The following is a 21,561-nucleotide window of genomic DNA, read 5'->3' on the forward strand; positions in this document are numbered from 1 at the left end:
ATTCACAGATATACACACTGGCACACATTCAGATACACTCAAAATCACACATACTCAAAGCGCCACACACAGGCAGACACATTCACAAATACACATAGGCACACACACTGCCTAGAGCATACCAGCCCAGGGGCACAATGCTCCGGTGACCCGCAGGAGGGGAGCACACTACATAATGCTCCCCTCCTGCTGGTCTCTGTATGTAGTGAGCAGCGACCAACGATAGATGAACTTGTTTCCCTCTAACTGGTCTAACAGGAAGTGCGTGCAAGGAGAATCCTGGTCCATTAGAATATATTCTTCACATACATGATGTAGTAGTTATCAGAAAAGGAAATGAGAACTTTGCTATCAACATCCTGGATCCGAAGCAAAAATATTTTCAAGCTGAATTTCAAATGTTATTGAGGGCTGTACAGTTTGGGACAATATACTTATAATGGATAGGAACTTGAACAATTTCTACTTCTAAATTTCAGATTCCTTCTTAAATAGAAAAAGGAAATTGGTGATAAGGAGATGGAAAATGTATGGGAATATATGTGTCATGCTTTACAGAATGCCAGTTTTGTCCTCATTAAATGTGTACTAAACCTTACCAGTAATGTTCACAATGTTTGCATTTATTATGATGTCTTGCCTGTTTGTGTGATAGATTTCTGTTTATGTATAGTTTTTTTTTCTAAATAGGAGGAGATTACAGTGCCCTCAGGAGAGTATCACATCAGTAATTAAATTTAAACTCTCTTAAAAAACCCAAACCACTATATCTTAATTTAGTGGTTTTGCTGCATAGATGCTCCTCTTTTGTCTGGCAATGTAAAACACTGACATTTCTGAGAAACAGCTTTGTTCAAATTTTGCCTAAGGCACACCTCTAGTGACTGTCAGATTACTTTCAAAGGTCTTCACATTATCTTTCACCATTATCATGAACAGAATTGTATTCATCACAACTCCGGATTCACCCTGAATGTTATGTCCTGTCATGTTAACACCCTGTACGCTTAATGCTTTTCTGTGAGAAGACCTATCAGAATGAATGACTTGGTCAAAAGAGAATCAGGCTGCAGCTAGGAGACTGTACAGCCCCATGCTATAGTGGTTATGGTGACTGGAGTGTTTCTTTAAAATATATATTTTTATTGTTTTGGTGTTCCTGGTATTTCTTTTAAGCAGTTATTTAATGACTTTTGACATTCACATTGTCCCCGGTTAATATTTAATAAATGTTGCATCTTCTTCATTTAAATCAGTTTAGCTCTTCCCTGTCCATTTCAGATCCCAACCGCATATGTTAAAATGTACTTAATTTCTGTTTATATTACAGTATAAATCTAATACGGCACCATAGGTTCATAGATCTTCACTATGGAGAACAGTGAGAGACTGACATCACAGTAGTGCTAAGACCTAGAGTGTGGATGACACATGGGTGTTGAACTGGTAAGTAAATACACACTATGGCCAAAGATTAGACCTTAGCTGGCAATCCTGACCTATGATATCCTTTAGGCTGACAAAGCATCATGGGTGTTGTAGTTTTCCGAGAGGCTGGAGTTTACCTGTTTGGTTGTTAGTGTTCTACACCAAGGCCTGTTCTGGTTTTCATCTGTGATTATGAGGATTTCCTTTTTAAAGTTCAAATTCACTAGAGCCAGCTCTTCTGTGTCCCTTAGGCATTCAGATCACTCTCAGTCTTTCAGCATTTACAAAGGATTGAGTATAAGGATTGTATAATGTAAGTTATAAATATATATATATATATATATATATATGCTTTTTTTCTCTCATTCCAAATAAAAAAAAAAAAGGTCTATTGTCATTGATATAGCAATCCAGATTGTGAAAAAAAAATAATCCTAAAAAGATAACACCTGCATGATTATTCACTATATTGAGAATTTAGAATGGGTCACTGAATTATTAAATTGTAGGTCAAAATATCCAAACTGGAAATCTCCAACTTAGCTAGTTGCCTTAGCTTGTCTATTTTGGCCTAAATGTATAATGAATGGGTCAATTCTTGTTATTTTACCGTTTAATGAATAACCCATTTGGCATAATAACCCAGAGTGCACACATTCCAAGGAGGGTGAAACTTGGATTGCATGTTGTCTATAACATCTATCTTATTTTGGGGGCATTGCTCATCCTTTCCCATATCTCATGACAGCAAATGTGAAACAGGAGACTGTCACAGACATTTGCTTACACACACACAGTCACTCATACAGGATCACAAGACAGTCATCTAATGCATAGAGCAAGGTAGGAGGGAGATAAGAGATGCTGGCTTGGTAAGGAGGGATGCAGGCAGCTGCCCCTCCCCCTCTCAGCACAGTGTTAACAGCTTCTGTTCATTTCCCCACTCCCCCTCCTCCACTCCCACATCAGCCTCTATGTCAGCATCAGCAGCAAGCACCAGGAGAAGTACTATTGCTGCTGCCTGCAAGAAGCACAGATAAGGCAGGGGAGAGGTGATCTCAATCTCCCGTTACACTTACTGCTGCACCAGGGACACAGCTTCCTTCCGAAAGATGGGGGTGGCATCTCAAGCTTTCTAAAACTTGGGGGGACTTGCCCCCCCCTCCCCCTCCCATTACTACCCCCTCCCCACCCACCCCACTGCTTTCTCTTATGGATGTGCTGTAAGTCTGATCACCCCTCCTGCAACATCTGGGACTACCCTGTGAACATTTTGGGTGGCCAGTTAAAGAGGTCTATTTCTCTCATCACTGAGGCTGAAGGTGGGCGCCCCCACCCCAATCTAATGTCTTCTTCAATGGGGCCCAGAGGCCCTCGACAACCCACAGTGCCTCCCCCCATGCAAGATCTCCCCGATCTCAGCCATCTGACAGAGGAAGAGAGGAACATTATCATGGCAGTGATGGACCGGCAGAAGGAGGAGGAGGAGAAGGAAGAGGCGATGCTAAAGTAAGGGATTCATAAAACAGGCGATGACATTAAATCAGTGTTAAATTGGGAGCCCTTGTTTTCCAAGTGACAAGACGATGATTTACTGTAGGTGGGTTGCTTTAGATTTGATGCTATGTTTCACAGTGAGCTTTAACATCTGGGGTTCTGAATGGATGGGTGTAGCATGCACCTTAAGGTATGATGTATGTTCTGTGCTGAAATGATGTCATTCCCTTTGGATGGAGTGAATCCTATCTGAAACAGATTTACTGTGTGGCTCCAACCTGCCACCCCTGCTCACTGACATGTCCCTGCATTGACAGGTAGCTGTGCTCTGATTCACAGCATTGCCCTTTTCATCCTCTACAGGCACTGGATTGTGAGTGCTTTTCACTGTAAAGTATCTAATAATAATATGACTAATAATGACCAATGATGCCTGATCCCTGCAGTATGGCCTGCACAGGACTTGTCCTGCTTTCTGTCTGCAGCACAGGGACCTCCAGGCCTATTACTTTCTGGCACCATTGACAATATGCAGACATGCTGGGCAGGGGGCATAGCCTTCCCCAGTATGCTGCATAAACCTTAGCAGTGATACAGTGTATCGTTTGGATAGGCTTTTTGGGTGATTTGGTTATTTTTTGTGTGTCTTTTTTCCCTTTAAGCTACTGGATGTATTTTAAATCATAAATAATAAAAAAAAAAGACACATGACTTATAAACCAATAGAATGAGAGTGTGATGGGATGCAAAATAACCACTTTCAACAGGCTTTGCTGTTTCCCATTATGCCCACCGTGTTTTTTTTTTTTGTTTTTTTTTTTTTTAAAACTGTTTATACCCATGCTAAATGTGGCCATTGAATGCCTGTATAACCCCTGTCATAGCATGGAAGTGGATATCTGACCTCTTCCTGGGAGCAGTTGACTTGCTAGTCTTGAGAGCATGGGGTGTGGTTGAATTTTCTGATGTGTAAAATGTCGAATAGTCCAGTTTCTGTATTCTCATCTTATTGACAGGGAGAGCAGTCAGAGCTGTAGCCATTTTATTTACTCATGTATGCTTTTTAGGCTTTTGTCACATATAGGTTTTGGTTAATAAAGAAATATGGTTTATTGCTGCACTCTTGTTGGTTTTATAGATTAACCCACCTATTTGATGGACTTTCATGTGTAGCATTTCATAACAGGCATACAGGACTGGGCATTATATGCTGGACTTACTACATTTGCAATGATATTATTACCTATCAATTATAATAGGTTTGTGTTTGATAAATTGTATGGAATATTTGTGATTAGACAATTCCATCCTCATTATAATTTATTTTTAACTTGAACTTTAGGCCTGCCAAACAGAAAATAAATCACACCTCAAAACATGTCTGGTATTTAGTATCTCAATAGTCAATAGTCTATATAGTCAATAGTCAATAGGAATAGCCACATCTATTTTATGTGGGTCCCACAAGTGGAATCTCTACACATATCTTATTTAATTCTTTAACTGCTTTGAAAAGGCCGATGGTCTTAAGGTTTATAGGGACAAATCACCCCCATTATTCTGTGCCTGGTATCAAGATGATAGCATGTAGAGGTTTAAAGAAGTGTCAAAATGGTTATTTGGTTTTAAAAATGAAATACCATTTTAATAAATAAACCATTAAACCTAAACGGTTTATGATCATTTTACATTTGCTTATATTTTTGTTACAGATATTACATGTTCCATTTTTTATTTTCAATTTGGCACACTGTAAGACTAGTATTTGAAATTGAGAGATAATAGTGTGAACAATAATGCAATTTAAGCAATGTAATAATGTAATATGATAACTAACTGCATGGCCCTGTTTACTTATCATTTTATGCTATATATACTATGAACTTGAAATGCACTATACATGCAGCAGAATGTTAATATTACATATACATGGCTGTTCATATTACCAGTGTTAGGTGACTATAGTGCATGGTCTGTCATGAAAGAAATGGGAGAGTGTAAATGCACTACATGACATTGGGGTAGGTGTGGCCTAGGTTAAGAGCTAGTCTCAAGATTCTAACATGGCATTCAAATTGGCTTCTTTTCACGATTATTTTGCTGTTAATAACATAGTTGAGATGATATCTAATCAAAATATACACACCCTGTTTTATTTCAGATAAAACTCCCCATACCCACAATACGACTGTTTCGCAAAAACTCATTTATAGATGAATGAAATAAATGTGTAGCCAGAATGTTACTTTGGGTTATTCTGTAATTGGGAATATTCAAAGTCGGTGCAGTATATAGGTAGACATTTTAAGACACCATTTTTAATTTAAGTTTTTTTAAAAACAGTTTGTCAAGTGTGTTGAGGTTATTCAGCTATTTTCAACCGTCGTAGCCAAACTGAAATATTTTAAATGGCTTTGTCATTTCTTCACATTCCAGTTTAGTGCATAAAGCCCAGAGTATTTAACATCTGTCATTGTCTTTTTTTTTAATTTTTTTATTTCTAAACTTAAGTTTTTAACATTGTATCAGTATAGTCTGTGTTTTGAATGCCCTTATTTATGTGAATTAGCCTGTACCTCTGCTTCCCGCAATACTGAAATTATTTTCTATTTCAAACACTGTGCTATCCAGCCTTGCCTACCAGTGATTTTTTTTTAATGGGATGTGTTTATCATAGAATCCATTAAGGTTGCCATTTTGCATTGCAAGAATAGAAACACTAAAATAGTACTGAATTGATGGTGATGAACACATTCTGAATCTATTATTTAATCTTACTGCATCACCACAGATAGGCCTAGTTACCCCAATCATTCCACATACAGGTACATCAAAAGCCATGTCACGGTCACTAATAATGCATAGTCCTTGCCAAAACTGTAAATTCAGAGGGAAAGGCAAATTCTAATAGAAATTGTCAGCACAGTGGAAAAAAAGCATGTTCTAATAGTAGTACTTTTGTTATAAAAAGACTTTTACTTGTACTTGATGTGCATCAAATGTAAGGGTATTCAGGCACAACTTGGCATCCAATGCAAATGAACAGTCTCCATGATTCCATAATCCTTGACGTCACATGGCTAAATGCCTGCACAGTACATCTCAGGAACATAATGGTTCTGAGTTCTCCAAAGTATATCAGACATAAGTGCATTTTATATTTACATCCACTGCACACCTCATTCTACCAATAGCATCAGTAGTCTGTATTGTGGTAGGTAAAAGAGGAACTCTCACTTTCCAACAGGGAATAATTGTTTGGTTTTTTTTAAGTCAAGAACTTTGGAATGATACTCAGACTTAATTAATTTAATGACAGGTGGATTATCAGTTCTGTGGGTGTAGTAGATGAGTAGTGAACTGCCAAATGCATTGGTAAAAGGGTTTGTCGAGAAGAGGTTTGTCCTGCATCAGGCCTATGGAGGATGATGATATTCCTTTAGAATGCTAACCTGTTACTGCTCTATCAGGTTTTCATGGAGCTAAATGTTCTTTGGGTTTTTCCTTCCAGGTTTGTGTGCACAGTGCAGCCTTATTTTGTGTCGTGTTTTAGACTTTTATCTTCATTGAAGCCGCAGACAGGTAGTCAGACTGTCTGTGAGGATCTCATTAGGATGTCATATTTAAGTTTCAGTTTGTGATACTCATAGATTATTTACAACTACCCTGAACTTCCTATCAGTGTGTGCTTTCAATATTTTTGCTTATCCTCAAGGGCCCCTAATTATTGACCAAGGCACCGATTGAGGTTTATTCATTACAGTACAAATTCAACACTGAATAACAAGATGAAAGATAAACATCCTTTTTTCCTTCTAAGTTATGGTAGATGGAAATACGCAACTTGTTTTCTATGCACAACAATTTACAGTATGACAAATGAAGCCCACAGACTCACCTATGCTTAAATGGATATACCTTAGCAACAACATAGAGGTCAAAGTCACAGAGCAGATTTTGGCAGCTCTATTAACTGGTAATAGTACCACAATTTGCCAAATCCAACTTGTCATGTATCTCATGTATCTCAGCACATATTAATTTAGCTCAGGTACTGTTTGATGTTATATATACTGTAAAACTAGTAATAACTAGAACTTTAAGATGTTTTTATATTGAACATATTTGGAGAGATTTATCCAGGCAGAACAGGTGCTATTTTGCAAAGTGTTAAAGGCTGAAGTAAATTATATTGGTTTCCATGATGACTGCTTATTTATCACCTTGCCCTAGAATAGCACCTGTTTTTTTCCTTGATAAATCTTCCCTTATATGTCTCATATTGTGTTGAGCCTTCTTCAAACTATTATTGCTTTTAAGTATTCATTTTGCTAGTCAGTTAGCTTTTAAACACTTTCGGTCTTTTTGTACAACCACACCTAGTGTCGGGTTGTGCTGTTATTTGAGGAGGAGTGCTTGAGTGTGCATGTGCTTACATCCCATTTCTGTGCAGATGCCCAAGCGTACATGAATTCATTTTCAAGGGCATTATGTTTGATGATGGCTCCCTGAACATGGAAGTACTGCACATGTAAACATGTTTTATTCTTACCTCCATATTAATTCTCACCCAAGTCAACAGTGACAGTTCTGTTTTAAGTACTACATTGGTGCTCTATTATTGTCTCTTTAAATCAGTGGACTGACATTTAGAATTTTAATGTTAAATTAGTATGTGCTGTAATTTATAAACAATTAGCAAGTAGGTGTAGTTCTAGGGCTTATATACTTAGTTACAAAGGCATTGCAAAAATGCCACAGTTTGCAAAATGAACAAAGTGTTAGGAATACAAAGCTGTATTTCTAACACTATAGTGACCCTCTGCTTCCGTTATCCTTCCTAACACTTATCTGCTTCCTTTGATGTTGTAGCAACAGGGAACCAAAATGCATGTGCAGTGACTGCCTAGTATGCATTAGGCCTTCCACAGGAAAGCAATGTTTTCCTATGTGGTTCTGTTTTGGAAGTATTCATGCAAAGCGTGAGGACATCCAGCATCATTTCATGGAGTTAAACTCGGTGAAACAGCACAAAGTGCCTGTAGTGGCTGTCTAACCCTGGAAATAATGGAAATGTGGAAGTTTCTCTAAAACTGCAATGTTTTCAACTGCAGGGTTAAGGGGAAAGGGGCAGTACTCCCAGACCATTTCAATGAGATAAAGTGGTCTGGGTGCCTATATGGTCCCTTTAATTCATTAATGCAAAGAAACTAAAAAACCTCAGTGAAGGATAAAACTAGTGTTGTGAATGGCTGTTTGGTGTTAAAATGGCCATTATAAATCAAAGTGCCGTCGATTAGCTGTCCATGGTGCTGAAAAAGTCTGAACCAAACTTGTAGCAAGTGAAAACAAATTATGTTATGTAGATGAGATTTTTCAAGATAAAACAGGTGCAATTTTGGGGTGCAAATTGTTAATAGACATTCTAATGGTTTCCATGGTGACTGCTCCTTTTTGTTTAGCTCTTTACCCCAGAATATTATATGTTTATGCATTGAGCACTCTCTCCTGTAGTTTTTAAGTATGTTTCATAAAAACACAACTCAGTTATTTGCAGAGTGGGAACCCACATTTCAAAGCCTTTGATGATGATTATTATAATTATTATTATCATTATTATTTTTACAGCATAGTCCTGTATTTCTATTATAACAATTTACACAGTGGTTTATGCTGGATTAAATACTATGGCGACCATGGCATATTACAAAAACAACAACAACAACAACAACAATAATTTCAAAGTATTTAACCAGGGTGCTTACATGTAACACAGCATTTTTTTTGTATGCTCTGCTGTAAAGATATTATAATATTATTACCCAATTGAATGGTACTATATGAAAGCACAGTACATTAATTTGACACATTTTAGATAAATATATTTTGTGGATTTGAACTTCAGACTATTTTAAAAAAAAGCTTTTTGTATAATCTATTCTTATGTGGAAAGAGCTTTCTTTTAGTAGTCATCCTTTTACCACAAATGCTGTCTGGCTGGATCACAGCCTTGGCCACAGTGCATAGATATATTCACCTTAGTGTGCCTGATTATTAACTAAAGTGAGAAATCAAAGTGTATTTCGAATTTAAGGTCAAAGTAGCTATGCTTTCAGTTTGGCTACTCTGGATTAATTTGAAATTCACTTTAACCCCTTAAGGACACATGACATGTGTGACATGTCATGATTCCCTTTTATTCCAGAAGTTTGGTCCTTAAGGGGTTAAATATTGCCAGCTTGATTAAGTGCTACTAAACTTTGCATCTGTTTTGTCAGTGACCCAAAAGTCACTGTTTAGTGGATCAAACTAGTACACCATCCTAATGCAGACACATACAGTATGACATATCCATAGAAAATTGACCCCTTAAAATGCCATGCCTAAAAATAAACTGGTTTCAATGAGTGAAAAAGAAATAACATCTAATACACTTTAAGCAAACTTATGGACTTTTCTCTATATTCACCATGTCTTTCTTAACAAAATTATGTTATAGCAAGTCAGTTTGGAAAGCACATGATGAGTCTTTATTTATCCTCTTTTTTTACACACACCCTGGATATTAGGTAAAGGACCACACTATAGGCACCCAGACCACTTCAGCTTAATGAAGTTGTCTGGGTGCCAGGTCCAGCTAGGTTTAACCCTTTTTTCTATAAACATAGCAATTTCAGAGAAACTGCTATGTTTATAAATGGGTTAATCCAGCCTCTAGTGGCTGTCTCATTGACAGCCGCTAGAGGCGCTTCCACGCTTCTCACTGTGATTTTCACAGTGAGAAGACACCAGCGTCCATAGGAAAGCATTGTGAATGCTTTCCTATAAGACTGGCTGAATACGCGCGTGGCTCGTGACGCGCATGCGCATTCAGCCGAGGAGGAGGAGGAGGCGGAGAGGAGGAGGAGAGTCCCCCGCCCGGCGCAGGAGAAAGAGGTAAGTTTAACCCCTTCCAACCCCTAGAGCCCGGCAGGAGGGGGACCCTGAGGGTGAGGGCACCCTCAGGGCACTATAGTGCCAGGAAAACGAGTATGTTTTCCTGGCACTATAGTGGTCCTTTAAGTTTATTAATTTTATTTATTTTTTCTGTTTTATTTTTTTTCAAAAGATATTAGGGATTATTTCACTGAATTTTGGGAATCAAAAACTGAATTGCAACATCTAGACAACAAAGATCTGATTTGCAAAAAAAAAAAAAAACAAATGTCAAACTCGGCTATAATCACAGCATGAATATTTGGGTCTAAATTTTAAAACTTGGTTTCCAGTTTACTACAATTCATCGTTTTTTGGGGTTTTTTTTTTTGGAATAATTGTAACATGCTTTATATTTTCTTGATACATTTGTATTTTAAAGACAATATCACTGTAAACATATTTGTTAATTTAATATATTAGCTTGTATGACACTCCAAAGCAAAATTAGTGCGGATTGGAAAACTTTACAAATTAGCATATGCACTATTTCAAATACTATATATTTTATAGAACTGTTCACTGCTGTGCATTTTGTTTTAACAAATCTAAACTTGTGTTTGGGAGGGCAGATTCCCAAGCTGACAGCATATATACAATAAAGGTTGCAAGCAAAGCCAAAAATATGAGCCAGCACACACACATTTCCAGAACATAAACTTACTCAGAATCATTCAACAACATTTCAACCATATATGTGTTTTTATCACGGCTTGACAAAAGGCCGTTATCTAGGCTGAAATGTTGCTGGGGGGTTTAGAATAAAGTTACTGTTTTTTGGAATTTGTGGGTGAAGGGTTTTCTTTTTGGATAACCATCTTTGTCCTGTGCATGTGAAGCATCTCCCTATCCAGTTAGCAAGTGCCTATATATATATATATATATATATATATATATATAAACATGTTAATTATAAAATATAATGGCTATATCTGAGAAGACACAATTAATTTATATACAGTTGACTGTGATGAATAATACCCTGTCTTCTTGTGCTCTAATTACCTGTTGCTACAATGGCTGATGTACACTTTTGCTGGGGCTGGTATTTCTGTTTCTTCAATATGCAAAGGCACAGTGAGAAAACAGATTCATTGGTGGAAAAGACTAAGACTATTGTTGGAGTATTAGGGAAGACATTTAAACATTTATAACTATTTGTAAAGTCTATTATTAAAGCCTAGATCAAATCTGGCAGGGTTACCCATTCAAAGTGAAAATTATCGGGAATTCAAAGTAAATCTCAAATTTAAGGCCAAAGTAAACAAAATGGAAACATTCTTCAAGTCACCCAGACCTTTTTGACTAGTTTGGCCTTAAACTTGAAATTCACTTTGCATTCTCCTGACAATTCTCACTTCAGTAAATAACCGTGTATATATCCAGCCCAGGTAAATAAGAAGTGTTTCCTCCTAGATTGTACACTCATTTGAGCAGGCCCTCCATTTCTTATATCTGTCAATTTTATTTTTTTGTTAATGATTTGCTACTGTATCCCCATTGTATAATCGCAAAACACTGCTGACAATGTTGACACTATATAAATAATAATAATAATAATAATAATAATAATAATAAATGTAATGAATCATGCAAGAATCACTATAAAAATTTGACTATCGCTATAAAAAAAGTTATCCAGAAGCGAATAGTTAGAATATGAAGTGAAATATATATATATTAATTAGGAATAATTAAATAAATGGCAATATAATACGGTAAAATTAGGTGAATTAGAATATGATAATACAATAATAAAAATAAAATATAAAATACGAGGATATAGCAATATTTAAATTGATTTAATATTTTCTAGTATTTTACATTTTGTTTTTCTTATTGCATTATCTAATTTACCAAATTTTTCTGTATTATATTGCCATTTATTTCATTAATCATAATTTAAAACAAAATAAAATAATTTTTATAGTAAATTCTACATTTGCTCTTTATACTCAGGACTGGTGAATCTTGATCCAGTTTGAGCTTTATTTAGGAAGCACGCCCAATCCAACACGAATTTGGCTGCCCTCCCCTGTACTACATATATAACAATGTAATGAATCATAGAAATAACAACCTAATCAAATAGTCATGCATTTAAAACTTTATTGCAACTTCCATGCTGCAGAGTATCCAAATACCACAACATATATGTTTTCATTGTGAAGTCTTTTAGGGATCAACAGATTTCCACAGATTATTAGAGTCAATATCCAGCATATTTCTGATAATCAGTACCAATACCGTACTCACCTCTCTTAGTCACTGCACGCTGCCTTCCGCATCCAGAAACTCTAGCTGCTAACCAATGAGGTGTCACATCACTTCATCCCTCCCTGTGAGTTCCTGTATGCAGAGCTCAGCTAGAGGCAAGGAAGGTAAGACAGTGAATATACTACTGCAGTTGACTTGAATGGCTCCCTGAGAGTGATAGGAGTGTTATTGCTGTCAGCAATCACAATGCTCTCAGTAACAGCACTGTGCATTCTGGGATCTCAGTTATTCCAGCACGCCCTGACTGCCTGAGAGTAACAGGATTGTGATTACTGTCAGCATGCTCAGTTAATGCTAGATTTGTGTGTTAAATGTACAGAACATTGGTACGGGATATTGGCAATCAGCCCGAAAGGCAACCAATAATCTCTATCAGCATCAATCTTTACTATATCGGTTGATCCCTAATGTGTCTTTTAATGTGTTAATTTGTCATGAGATATACATTACTGTTAAATTAATAAATATCAGAGGATTAGTATTTTGATGAATTGCTTGTTTATAGCACAATATAGGCCTTAAGTGTCAGTGGACTCTCCATAAAGTTCTACCAGCCACAAACTCAATAATAGTCCAGTTAAAGCTGGAAGAATATTTACATGATTTTTCTGGAGAAAATTAAAAAAAAGCAAAGGTTAGTAATAAATGTACTGGAACTGTTAATAATTCGCCTACCTTAAACAGGTAGTGTAATTTCTATAGAAAAGTGCAGCAAGGCTAAGTAGATAATACACTTACCTCCACTGCATTTCCAGTACCTCCCAAGTGTCCTGCTTTAGGAGGGACAGTCCCTATTTGGGACCAAAACCCTCTGTCCCTCTTTTGTATCCCAATTTTCTAGATGCCACATTGCTTCACACCAATACTACTTGTAATACTACAGTAATGTGCCTTTAATTACAATAAATATGGTGGGTGGAACAATGACATGCTGTCACTCACGCGGAGAGGTGGAGCTGGCGTGGTAGAAACAGTGGCTGAGGCTAGAGAGCATGGATGGGGATGGTGCAGAGGAAACCTCTGCAAGCACTCCAGATAAATTCCAATAAATGTGTTTTCAAATCGCATATATTTTATCGCTATGTTATTTGATATTGCTCAGAGCTGCCCCGCCAAAGGCCACACACCCCCTCACATTTGTAAAATTAAAGTGTTTCTCTTTGCATATTTTAAATGTTGGTATGTATTTCGGGTTTCAGGTGACTTCATTGCACCATAATTCTCCAGGCACATGGACAATTGTGATCTGCTGATAGACATTCATTTCAGAGAGAGGAACACAAATGTAAGCCTTTAAATATGGAACAGAGAGGGTTAGTTTAATTTGCACGGTGTTCTCTGGCATTCAACTTAAATTAAAGAATGTAAACCTTTAATAATTAAGACTTTAGGAATCCATTTAATTGTATATAGAACCAAGATGTGACAATTCCACTTTAAGGCAATTAGTACACTTAGAACGTTATTATAATCTTACTGCCTAGTATTACAGAACAGAAGCTGTTGATCTTTTGGACTCATATGCTAGAGATCTGGATCCTGTTAAAACAACAATGTAGGATGAATAGGCCTAAGGGATTTCCAGGTAACCTTTGTCTCTATACCAAAAAAAAATACTCTTTAGTTGCATTTCTAGACCATGTGCTATTTTGGTTTCTTAAAACAAAGCAATTCTTTAAAATGGAAGCTTTCTTTTATTTTTTTATTTTTTGATATATACACAATCAATAATATAATAATACTTCTAATAATAATAATAATAATATTTCAGTTAGTGTAGGTACTGCAAAAATACCCTTGCCTGATACCTGGACAGCAGTCGCCCAACTTAATAAAACAGGTTACCTATTTTTAATGGATTCAATATAACTTTGGCTCATGTCTGACATTTTCAGGGTACTGCGTTGAATTTCTAGGCAAATACAGTTACTAACTCTACCATTTTGTGTGGCATTGCCCCATACAACATCTAACTGGTATGCAAGTAAAACTGAATGGTGAATCATAATCTTGAATGTATTGGAATTTTGAATACTGACACGGTTTTCCCAATGTACTTTATCCTCTGTTTACACCTTCAGCCTGAGGCATGCAAAGCTGATCTGATAAACCTTTTTTTGCCAGTTGTAAAGTTGACTATAGGTATAAAATAGCTGAGGATCTACTTCCCAGGGCACCATTGCTACATATTGGTCTCTAGTAGATTCCCCACAATTTGCTGGGTTTTTCCAACCAATCAAATAGCTATCTCCTGCTAACACTGTAGAGCTCATTTGAGGCTTACAAACCATTCAGTGCAGATAATGTTTTACTTTGTCTTTTCTAAAGTTCTCGTCAGTCCTATCTTCAATTTTATGAATGCTTTTTGCAATGCACATGCAGTGGGGGTAACACAGACATTGGTGAGGACCCTGATTGGTAAGTATTAAATTATTTCATTTACAGGTAATTTTTAATGGTAAAAATACGGTGATACCTCCATGTGCACATATAAATAACGGAACACGGAGCGGGGACAAAGTATGGACTTATATTTATGCCTTTTTTATATTGAGTGGGCTAGTGATTCATACTGAGGTATTTGAACATGTGAATACAGTGCTGGATTAAGAGCCTGGTGCAAAAACTTGCTGCAGGCGTGCAGCCTGGGACAAAGAAAGAGGTGGACATATTGAGTATAGCAGAAAGGGGACATGCCACACTCAAGTTTTGTCCATAGAGATCCTTTCTAAATTCCTATACTCAGTATCCCTCTGCACAACATCATAATGCAAGATTATATGAGGAGTTTGTTTGTTCTTTTTTAGTGTCAGAGGGCCTGTGCCTACAGCTCCATCTCCAATAGCCCCTGTGCTAATCTGGTCCTGAATGACAACGGTAGCAGACGCACAGGAAGCCTGTTTATTGCTTCTTCCATGTGACTCAGTGGAACCCCTTAGCATCTTTCATTATTATTGTACCAGGGACCTCTACATCATACATCCCCATGCCAGTTACATGTGTTTGATTGCCTCAGAACACTTAAGGTATATATATATTTCAGATTTTTCCTTTTTTTTTAATCAAACACCTTAAGTAATAAATAATGTTTACAACATAAAAACACCTCTAACACATACCTTAATTAAGTATTCCAAAACGAGATATACTGCTTGATAGTAGTTTTTAATATACACACAAATAAGCTAAAAATAAGAAAACAAGAAATATGTTTTTTTTTTGTTTTTGTTTTTTTAAGTTACATTTAAAAGCCAGACAATTAATTTTCTAGCATACAGGAATATGCTTATGGCATAGACTGAATACCAAGAATTGACTGACAAGCGAGAGCAAGAAAAAACATGTACCTGACAGCTTTTCTCCTCTCCACCACAGCAACTACAGAGCGTTTGCTGTAGTCACTGTGACTATTCAGCTGACGAGCATGATTTGTTTTGCTAGTAGAATTTAGGAATGGAATGATGGTTATAAACCCAGATTATTGTTACTATAGGTGACCCGCCCCTCTTCTTTGGCAGCATCAGTGCTATACAGGAGGCTGATATAAAGCAATCAAATATATCTTAAATTCATGGCTTAAGGAAATATTACAGTTGTAAGATCGTCTGCCTCAACAGTTTCACTTTAAAAGGATAATCTGGCCATCGGTGAATATATTCTGAATTAAAATCACAACAAATAAATAAAATGTAAAAGTAAAAGGTTGCAAGTCACCATATTTACAGAATTTGACTTGCTTCCTTGCATTTCCTGTGAGATTGTGGAACATGCTAACACATAATACATTGCTTCACTCATGCGCTAATTCTACAGGATAGGATATACCATTAATTCCCTGTGGCATCCCATCCACGCCTGTGGCATGGAAGCCTGTCAGATAAACTAAACACCAATAAGTATCCTTGGGAAAAAAAAAGAAACAAAACAAATCTGGTTTTGATAATTTTTTTCTTTGCCTTCTTTCCCTCTGTTACGCGACGCGTAAAGCTTTATTTACCTGAACTTTCAATATGAGAACATATACTTACACCCCCTCAGTAACTTGTATGTGTTTGTAACGAGTTGTTTGTGCAAACCTTCATATGCTAATTTTTAACGATCACATTCTGAACGGGTGGAAAAAGTGAGAAATATTCCAATGGCAATCTGTCAATGTCAATCTGCTTGTTCTCCAAGCACTGTATGACCAGTCCTTAAAGTGGTGATTTATGCTCAGCCATCTGCTGTATAATCATAAACAATCAGTTTCAGAGTCCAAAGTATACTTTTAGTATGTAAGTTTGGCTTTACATGGAAACTATTGCGCACATGATATATAGACAATGCCAAAACCAATGAGCAATGCAGAATATAAATAGCGATGAAAGAGTCTCCGACTCTGTTACACGCATGATGCCTGCTGTGTTTCTGCTGGAGATGTGTGCATTATTGCTGATTTAACATGGGCCACCACATCACCATTCATAGTTTGAATTTAACCCTTTTTGTGCACAAGTAGCTTTGATGTCCTTTTTATTGGTTCTAATAGTGGCTCTGTCACTCCTTTTATACCCACCCCATTTTTAAAAGATGAAAACGTTATGAAATGATCATAAGTTCTGTATTGGAATTTCCGTTGCCATTATGGGGGATTTTGAGCAATATTTGTAAATTTGTTACCTGTATTCCTCTGTCATACATATATAGAGGTAATGATTAACATGCTGAAACTCTATTCATTTGGGTATCTTAATGTATGCAAATTATTTTATAACTTTCAAAGAAATTCAAGTTCAAAACATATCCCATAAAACCCTTTAGAAAGAAAAGATATTCAAAGTGCAACACGCATAATATCACTCTTTGTACAATATAAAGTGCACTTAAATATTTAAAGTAACACTATAGGCACACAGACCACTTCATCTCATTGAAGTGTTCTGGGAGAAGTTTCCCGGGAGAAGTTTCCCTGTCTCCTTAGCCCTGCAATGTAAAATGTTGCAGGTTTAGAGAAACTGCAATGTTTATATTGCAGGGTTAAGACTGCCAAACAACCACTACAGGTGCTTCCTGCTGTTTCACATAGTTTTACTTTGTGAAACGATGCTGATGTACTCATGCTTTCCATAAGGATGTGCAGACTTTTTAAAATCCCCACAGGAAAGCATTGATTCAATGCTTTCCTATGGAGAAGGTCTAACATACATTAGGTTCCCCCCATCAGCTGGCATCGGAAAGGCCCTACCCAGCGCCAAGAGACCTCGGCACTGGAGTCAGGAAAGTGTTTATATGGTTATTTAACCGTTTCATTTATACGGGGGCGGCGAGGAGGCAGAGGGACACTTCAGTTTTGTATTCCTAACACTAGTGTGTTCCTTTAAACTCCATTGTTGATTCAAAATTCAAATGACACCATAAAAACAGAAAAACATATACACAAGTAAAATTCCCTTATATTCCCCTTTATTATTATATTAGGTGTATGATTTTTCATTTTTCATTTTTTTTTTTATTCTTTATTTTATTTGTGCATGGATATATCACATCAGGCTTACAATGCCGTAACAGCTAGGGTAAGCAGTTTGCTAACATATAGGCACATTAGTTAGGCATGAAAGAGTACTGCACATTTTTATATAGTAATGGTGCTTGTCTAGGAATTCTTCTATGCTGCTCAACAGAAAAGGTAAAATACGAGTGTAGACATAGTGATAGAACATACATTTAGCACTATAGATTAAGGCATTTCTATTGCAGATTATGCATGAGTGAAAGGTATAGTGACATTTGTTTAACGATTTCTGCATTTTTAGGATTCCACTAGCGCTAATAATTATATATAAAATGTTGCTTGCTTGCAAGATGGCCAGCTCAGGTATAGGCAAAAAATTGAGTGCACACATTGTGTTAAGCTTAGTGTGCTGCGTCTGTATTAAGTAACGCAATGTCCAGCCTGTATGTCCTAAACGATCCCCATCAGTCGTCGGGTTAGTGCCCGGAGCAGTAGGTGGTGGGGGTCCCCCCAGTCAGTGCTCTTCCAGTGTCCAGCCGGGATGTAGTCAGAGGGTATGGTTGCAGAAATCCCCTGTCTTGTGATGAGCCTGTTGTGGGTTTGTTGTCCCTGGTGGGGATAGCGGGTCTTATGGTGATTGGTATCCTCTGTTAAGTCAGTTTGGTAAGTATGAGGAGGTCCCCCATCGCGCCACAGTACTTTTAGGTAGTGGTTCTGGGCTGGGCTGTGCCTGGGAGTTTGGTGGTCTCCGCCATGGCGTCTTTGCCCAGGTGGGGTCGTGATCGCAGTGCGGGGAGGCGGGGTTTGGGTGGATAGTCCTGGGGTTTGTCTCCTTTCAGTTAGGTGTCTCACCGCTGGTGGGCTGTTGCCGACCCGCAGGGGCTTGCGTCTGGTTTCCCGCCTACTCCTTCCCGCTTTCCATGCTGTAGTTTGGCCCCATCCTGGAGCCGCGCGCTGTAGCGCGGTGACCTGCGTGGTAGTAGCCGCTGGTGTCTCTGCTGGGGTGGTTCTGTGGGCAGATAGTTTCGCCCAGAAGTCTGCCAACAGGCGGTCCAGCCGTTCCGAGAGTGGTGGCAGTGGGGTTCCGCGATCTAGCTGGCATGTGGCGTCCGCCATGTTATGCAGCGCCGGACCGGTAAAGCAGTTATGCCAAGGGTGGTGCCTTGTACCTGAGGCATGAGCTGTGTGCCGGGATATCCCTCTCCGGCAGGGGGGGGGGGGGGGGAGTGAGTGTGTCGGGAGACCTCCAGATAAGTTGGCTGCAGTCAGCAGGGGGATCGGCCGCTTCCCCCGTGCCTTCTGAGTAGGCCGTTAGTAGGCCTCAGGTCGATCCCCGGGATGCCGTTGCTGTTTTCAGCTGTGAGCTCGCTCGTACACTTCCTCTGTGTTAAGCCCCCCTCTTGGAAGCTGAGAAGCAGGCCGTTTTTAGGCTTAAAGTGTGTTTTCAGGCTTAATTTAGGCGTTTTTTTGTGAGGAGCTCTGCTGATGTGCTGCTGTTCAGCTTGGCTGCTAGGCTCCGCCCCCGATTTTTCAGTTTTTAATAGACATTTGAAATCAATGGTTTAGTTTAAGTATTTGAGAGCACTTGATATTGCATAAAGAATGATATTATGCTACCACTATACAAATATATACCCTTAAAATCACCTATGTTATCAAACTAACATGATAGTGAAAGGCAATATGGCCATATGGTGGAACTGAATCCCCATATAATAACCATATTTGTATGCAAAGATAGATGATTTTAAGTAGCCTTGTAAAATGTTAAATAGTATTTTTGTGTGTGTGTGTGTGTGTGCGGTTTTCCTTAATCTGTATTTTGTGCTAATTTTGGTCTCTATGGCAGTACTATTGTGGAGAAATGCATGTTCCGGATGTGCCCCCTATTCATACCTTTCTTACCGTGTATTTTGGAGTTCAGATCAGATTCCTTTTTTCGGTCCCCATCCCCATCTTCAGATGCCCCTTTGGAAGTGATCACAAGAAAGTATAAATTTGATAGGGTTTTAGATAGCCAAAATATTACTTTAATTATAATTTTCATTTGGTATAGAGCATATATATGATAAGCATTGTAATTATATATAAAAGCATTATCACTTTAATTGTTTAGTTTTGGCACTGCATTGTTTTTATCGTGTTTTTATAAAATTCATTTTGCATTATATATATTTACAATGCTCTTACAACAGATTAAATAAATACACTTTAGTTCATTTAGCACTAGCACTATTTAATTTGTCACCCATGTTGCGGGTACTGTGGCATAGTGGTGGGCTTAACATGATATGGCCATATGGTGAAAATAAATCCCCTATTTATCTATATTTTTTAAAGCTGTGTTTTTGTCTGTGCCCTGTTTCTTCTAGTGTCTGGAGTCTCCTTGTGCCATTCTTTTAATCAGCGTCAAACCGTTTTTAATGCATTAATGCTAACTGAGTCCCCAGCAGCCTATTCCCTCTGTGTTGCTTGGGCTAAGCAGGAAGCATTAGACTGAGCAGTACTGGGTGTCAGTGGTTGGCTGAGAGCATCAGCTGACCATTTTAGCCTGTCACAACACCAATTGCTGGTATAAACTGGTACAACTAGAAGGAAGTATGTAATCTCTGCCTTACCCACACCTCCAGTAGGTGCTCTAAAATAGGTTAACCCTGAACTACTGGAGGGACAATGTCAAATAGATTCCAGGCACTATAACCAATTCAATAAGATGAAATGGTTATAGTTTCTACAGTGTCTCTTTAAAAAAACATTTTTTTTACAGTGGAAAAAAACTGCCTAGGACTTTCTGTACTTTAGTGCTCAGCTAGCCCACATATATAATCTAGCATGTGAATACAATGTCTCAGGTGTGATGAAACATTATTACATGTGTGGTAGGAGTGATCTGAACCCAACTCAGTCTTCCTATTCTCTTGTTCTGCATAATGATGCCTCACATCATTCTGACATCAATTCTGAGGCTGAACCCTGCCCTCAAAGTCTATTATAGACTTCACTATATTTGTCATTTTACAGATGCGATTTTGCTGAAATCATGAAACCATTAATAAAACCATTGAAACCATGGAATGAGAAAAAAAGGGGCTCTCCCTAGCACTCATAAACGTCCCACTTCATTAACCGCATTGTTAATGTGGAATTAACATTTCCATATAATTAATGTCAATTCTGCCCAACCTGGATGGTTTTGATTGGCTAGGAACACTGAGGGAGGGATGCATGGTCAAGGTAACCCAACATTCTCAGGCTATCCATGCTAAGCATGCATTATTAAAAGGACACTTTAAGTACCCAGACCAGTTAATCTAATTCAAGTGGTCTGGGTGCAGTGTTCCTGTCTCACTTAGTCCTGCAATGTAAAATATTTTTTTAGAAAAACTGCAATGCTTACATTACAGTACTAAGACAGCCTCTAGTTGCTCTCTACCAGACAGCCACTCATATTTAAAACACTCATATTTAAGTTTAGCGAAGTCTCACAAGTACAACAGTACCCTCATGTACAAGTTTTGTGGGGTTTTGGAAAGTTACAGAGTCAGATATAGGACTTGCAAATTAAATTATCTGGTATATATGCCTAGGCAGGTCCCACAATAATTAATTAATATAGTAATATAATGATATATAAATAATGTATAAAATACAAGTAGGATGACATACATTCAGAAATACATATTCACTTTAGGTTCGCACTTTGTGGTCGGCAGATGATAGCAAAAATAGGGACTATGATCAGGACATAATGAGTTCAAATACTAGAAGGCCAAATAGAAGTAACTGGGTGGATAACAACATCCAAGTGCCTCCAGAGAGCCAGACAGGTCCTGAAGTCCCAGGTCAACAATATCCAAGCCATCAACAATTATGCCCTACCAGTCATCATGTAC

General features: G+C 37.8%; 1 protein-coding gene across 2 annotated transcripts in view; it reads left to right on the forward strand.

Moving 5' to 3' along the window:
- Positions 1-2,310: 2,310 nt before the first annotated feature.
- Positions 2,311-21,561, forward strand: part of RIMS1 (regulating synaptic membrane exocytosis 1) — a 453,058-nt gene continuing 433,807 nt past the window's right edge. For both annotated transcript variants that reach the window (XM_063442984.1, XM_063442985.1), the window contains exon 1: positions 2,311-2,937. In XM_063442984.1, coding sequence (XP_063299054.1) covers positions 2,645-2,937 — 293 coding nt within the window. In that variant the 5' untranslated portion in view covers positions 2,311-2,644. The remainder of the gene's footprint in view (positions 2,938-21,561) is intronic.

Source organism: Pelobates fuscus, chromosome 2 (assembly GCF_036172605.1).
Source record: "Pelobates fuscus isolate aPelFus1 chromosome 2, aPelFus1.pri, whole genome shotgun sequence".
Classification (NCBI taxonomy): Eukaryota; Metazoa; Chordata; class Amphibia; order Anura; family Pelobatidae; genus Pelobates; species Pelobates fuscus.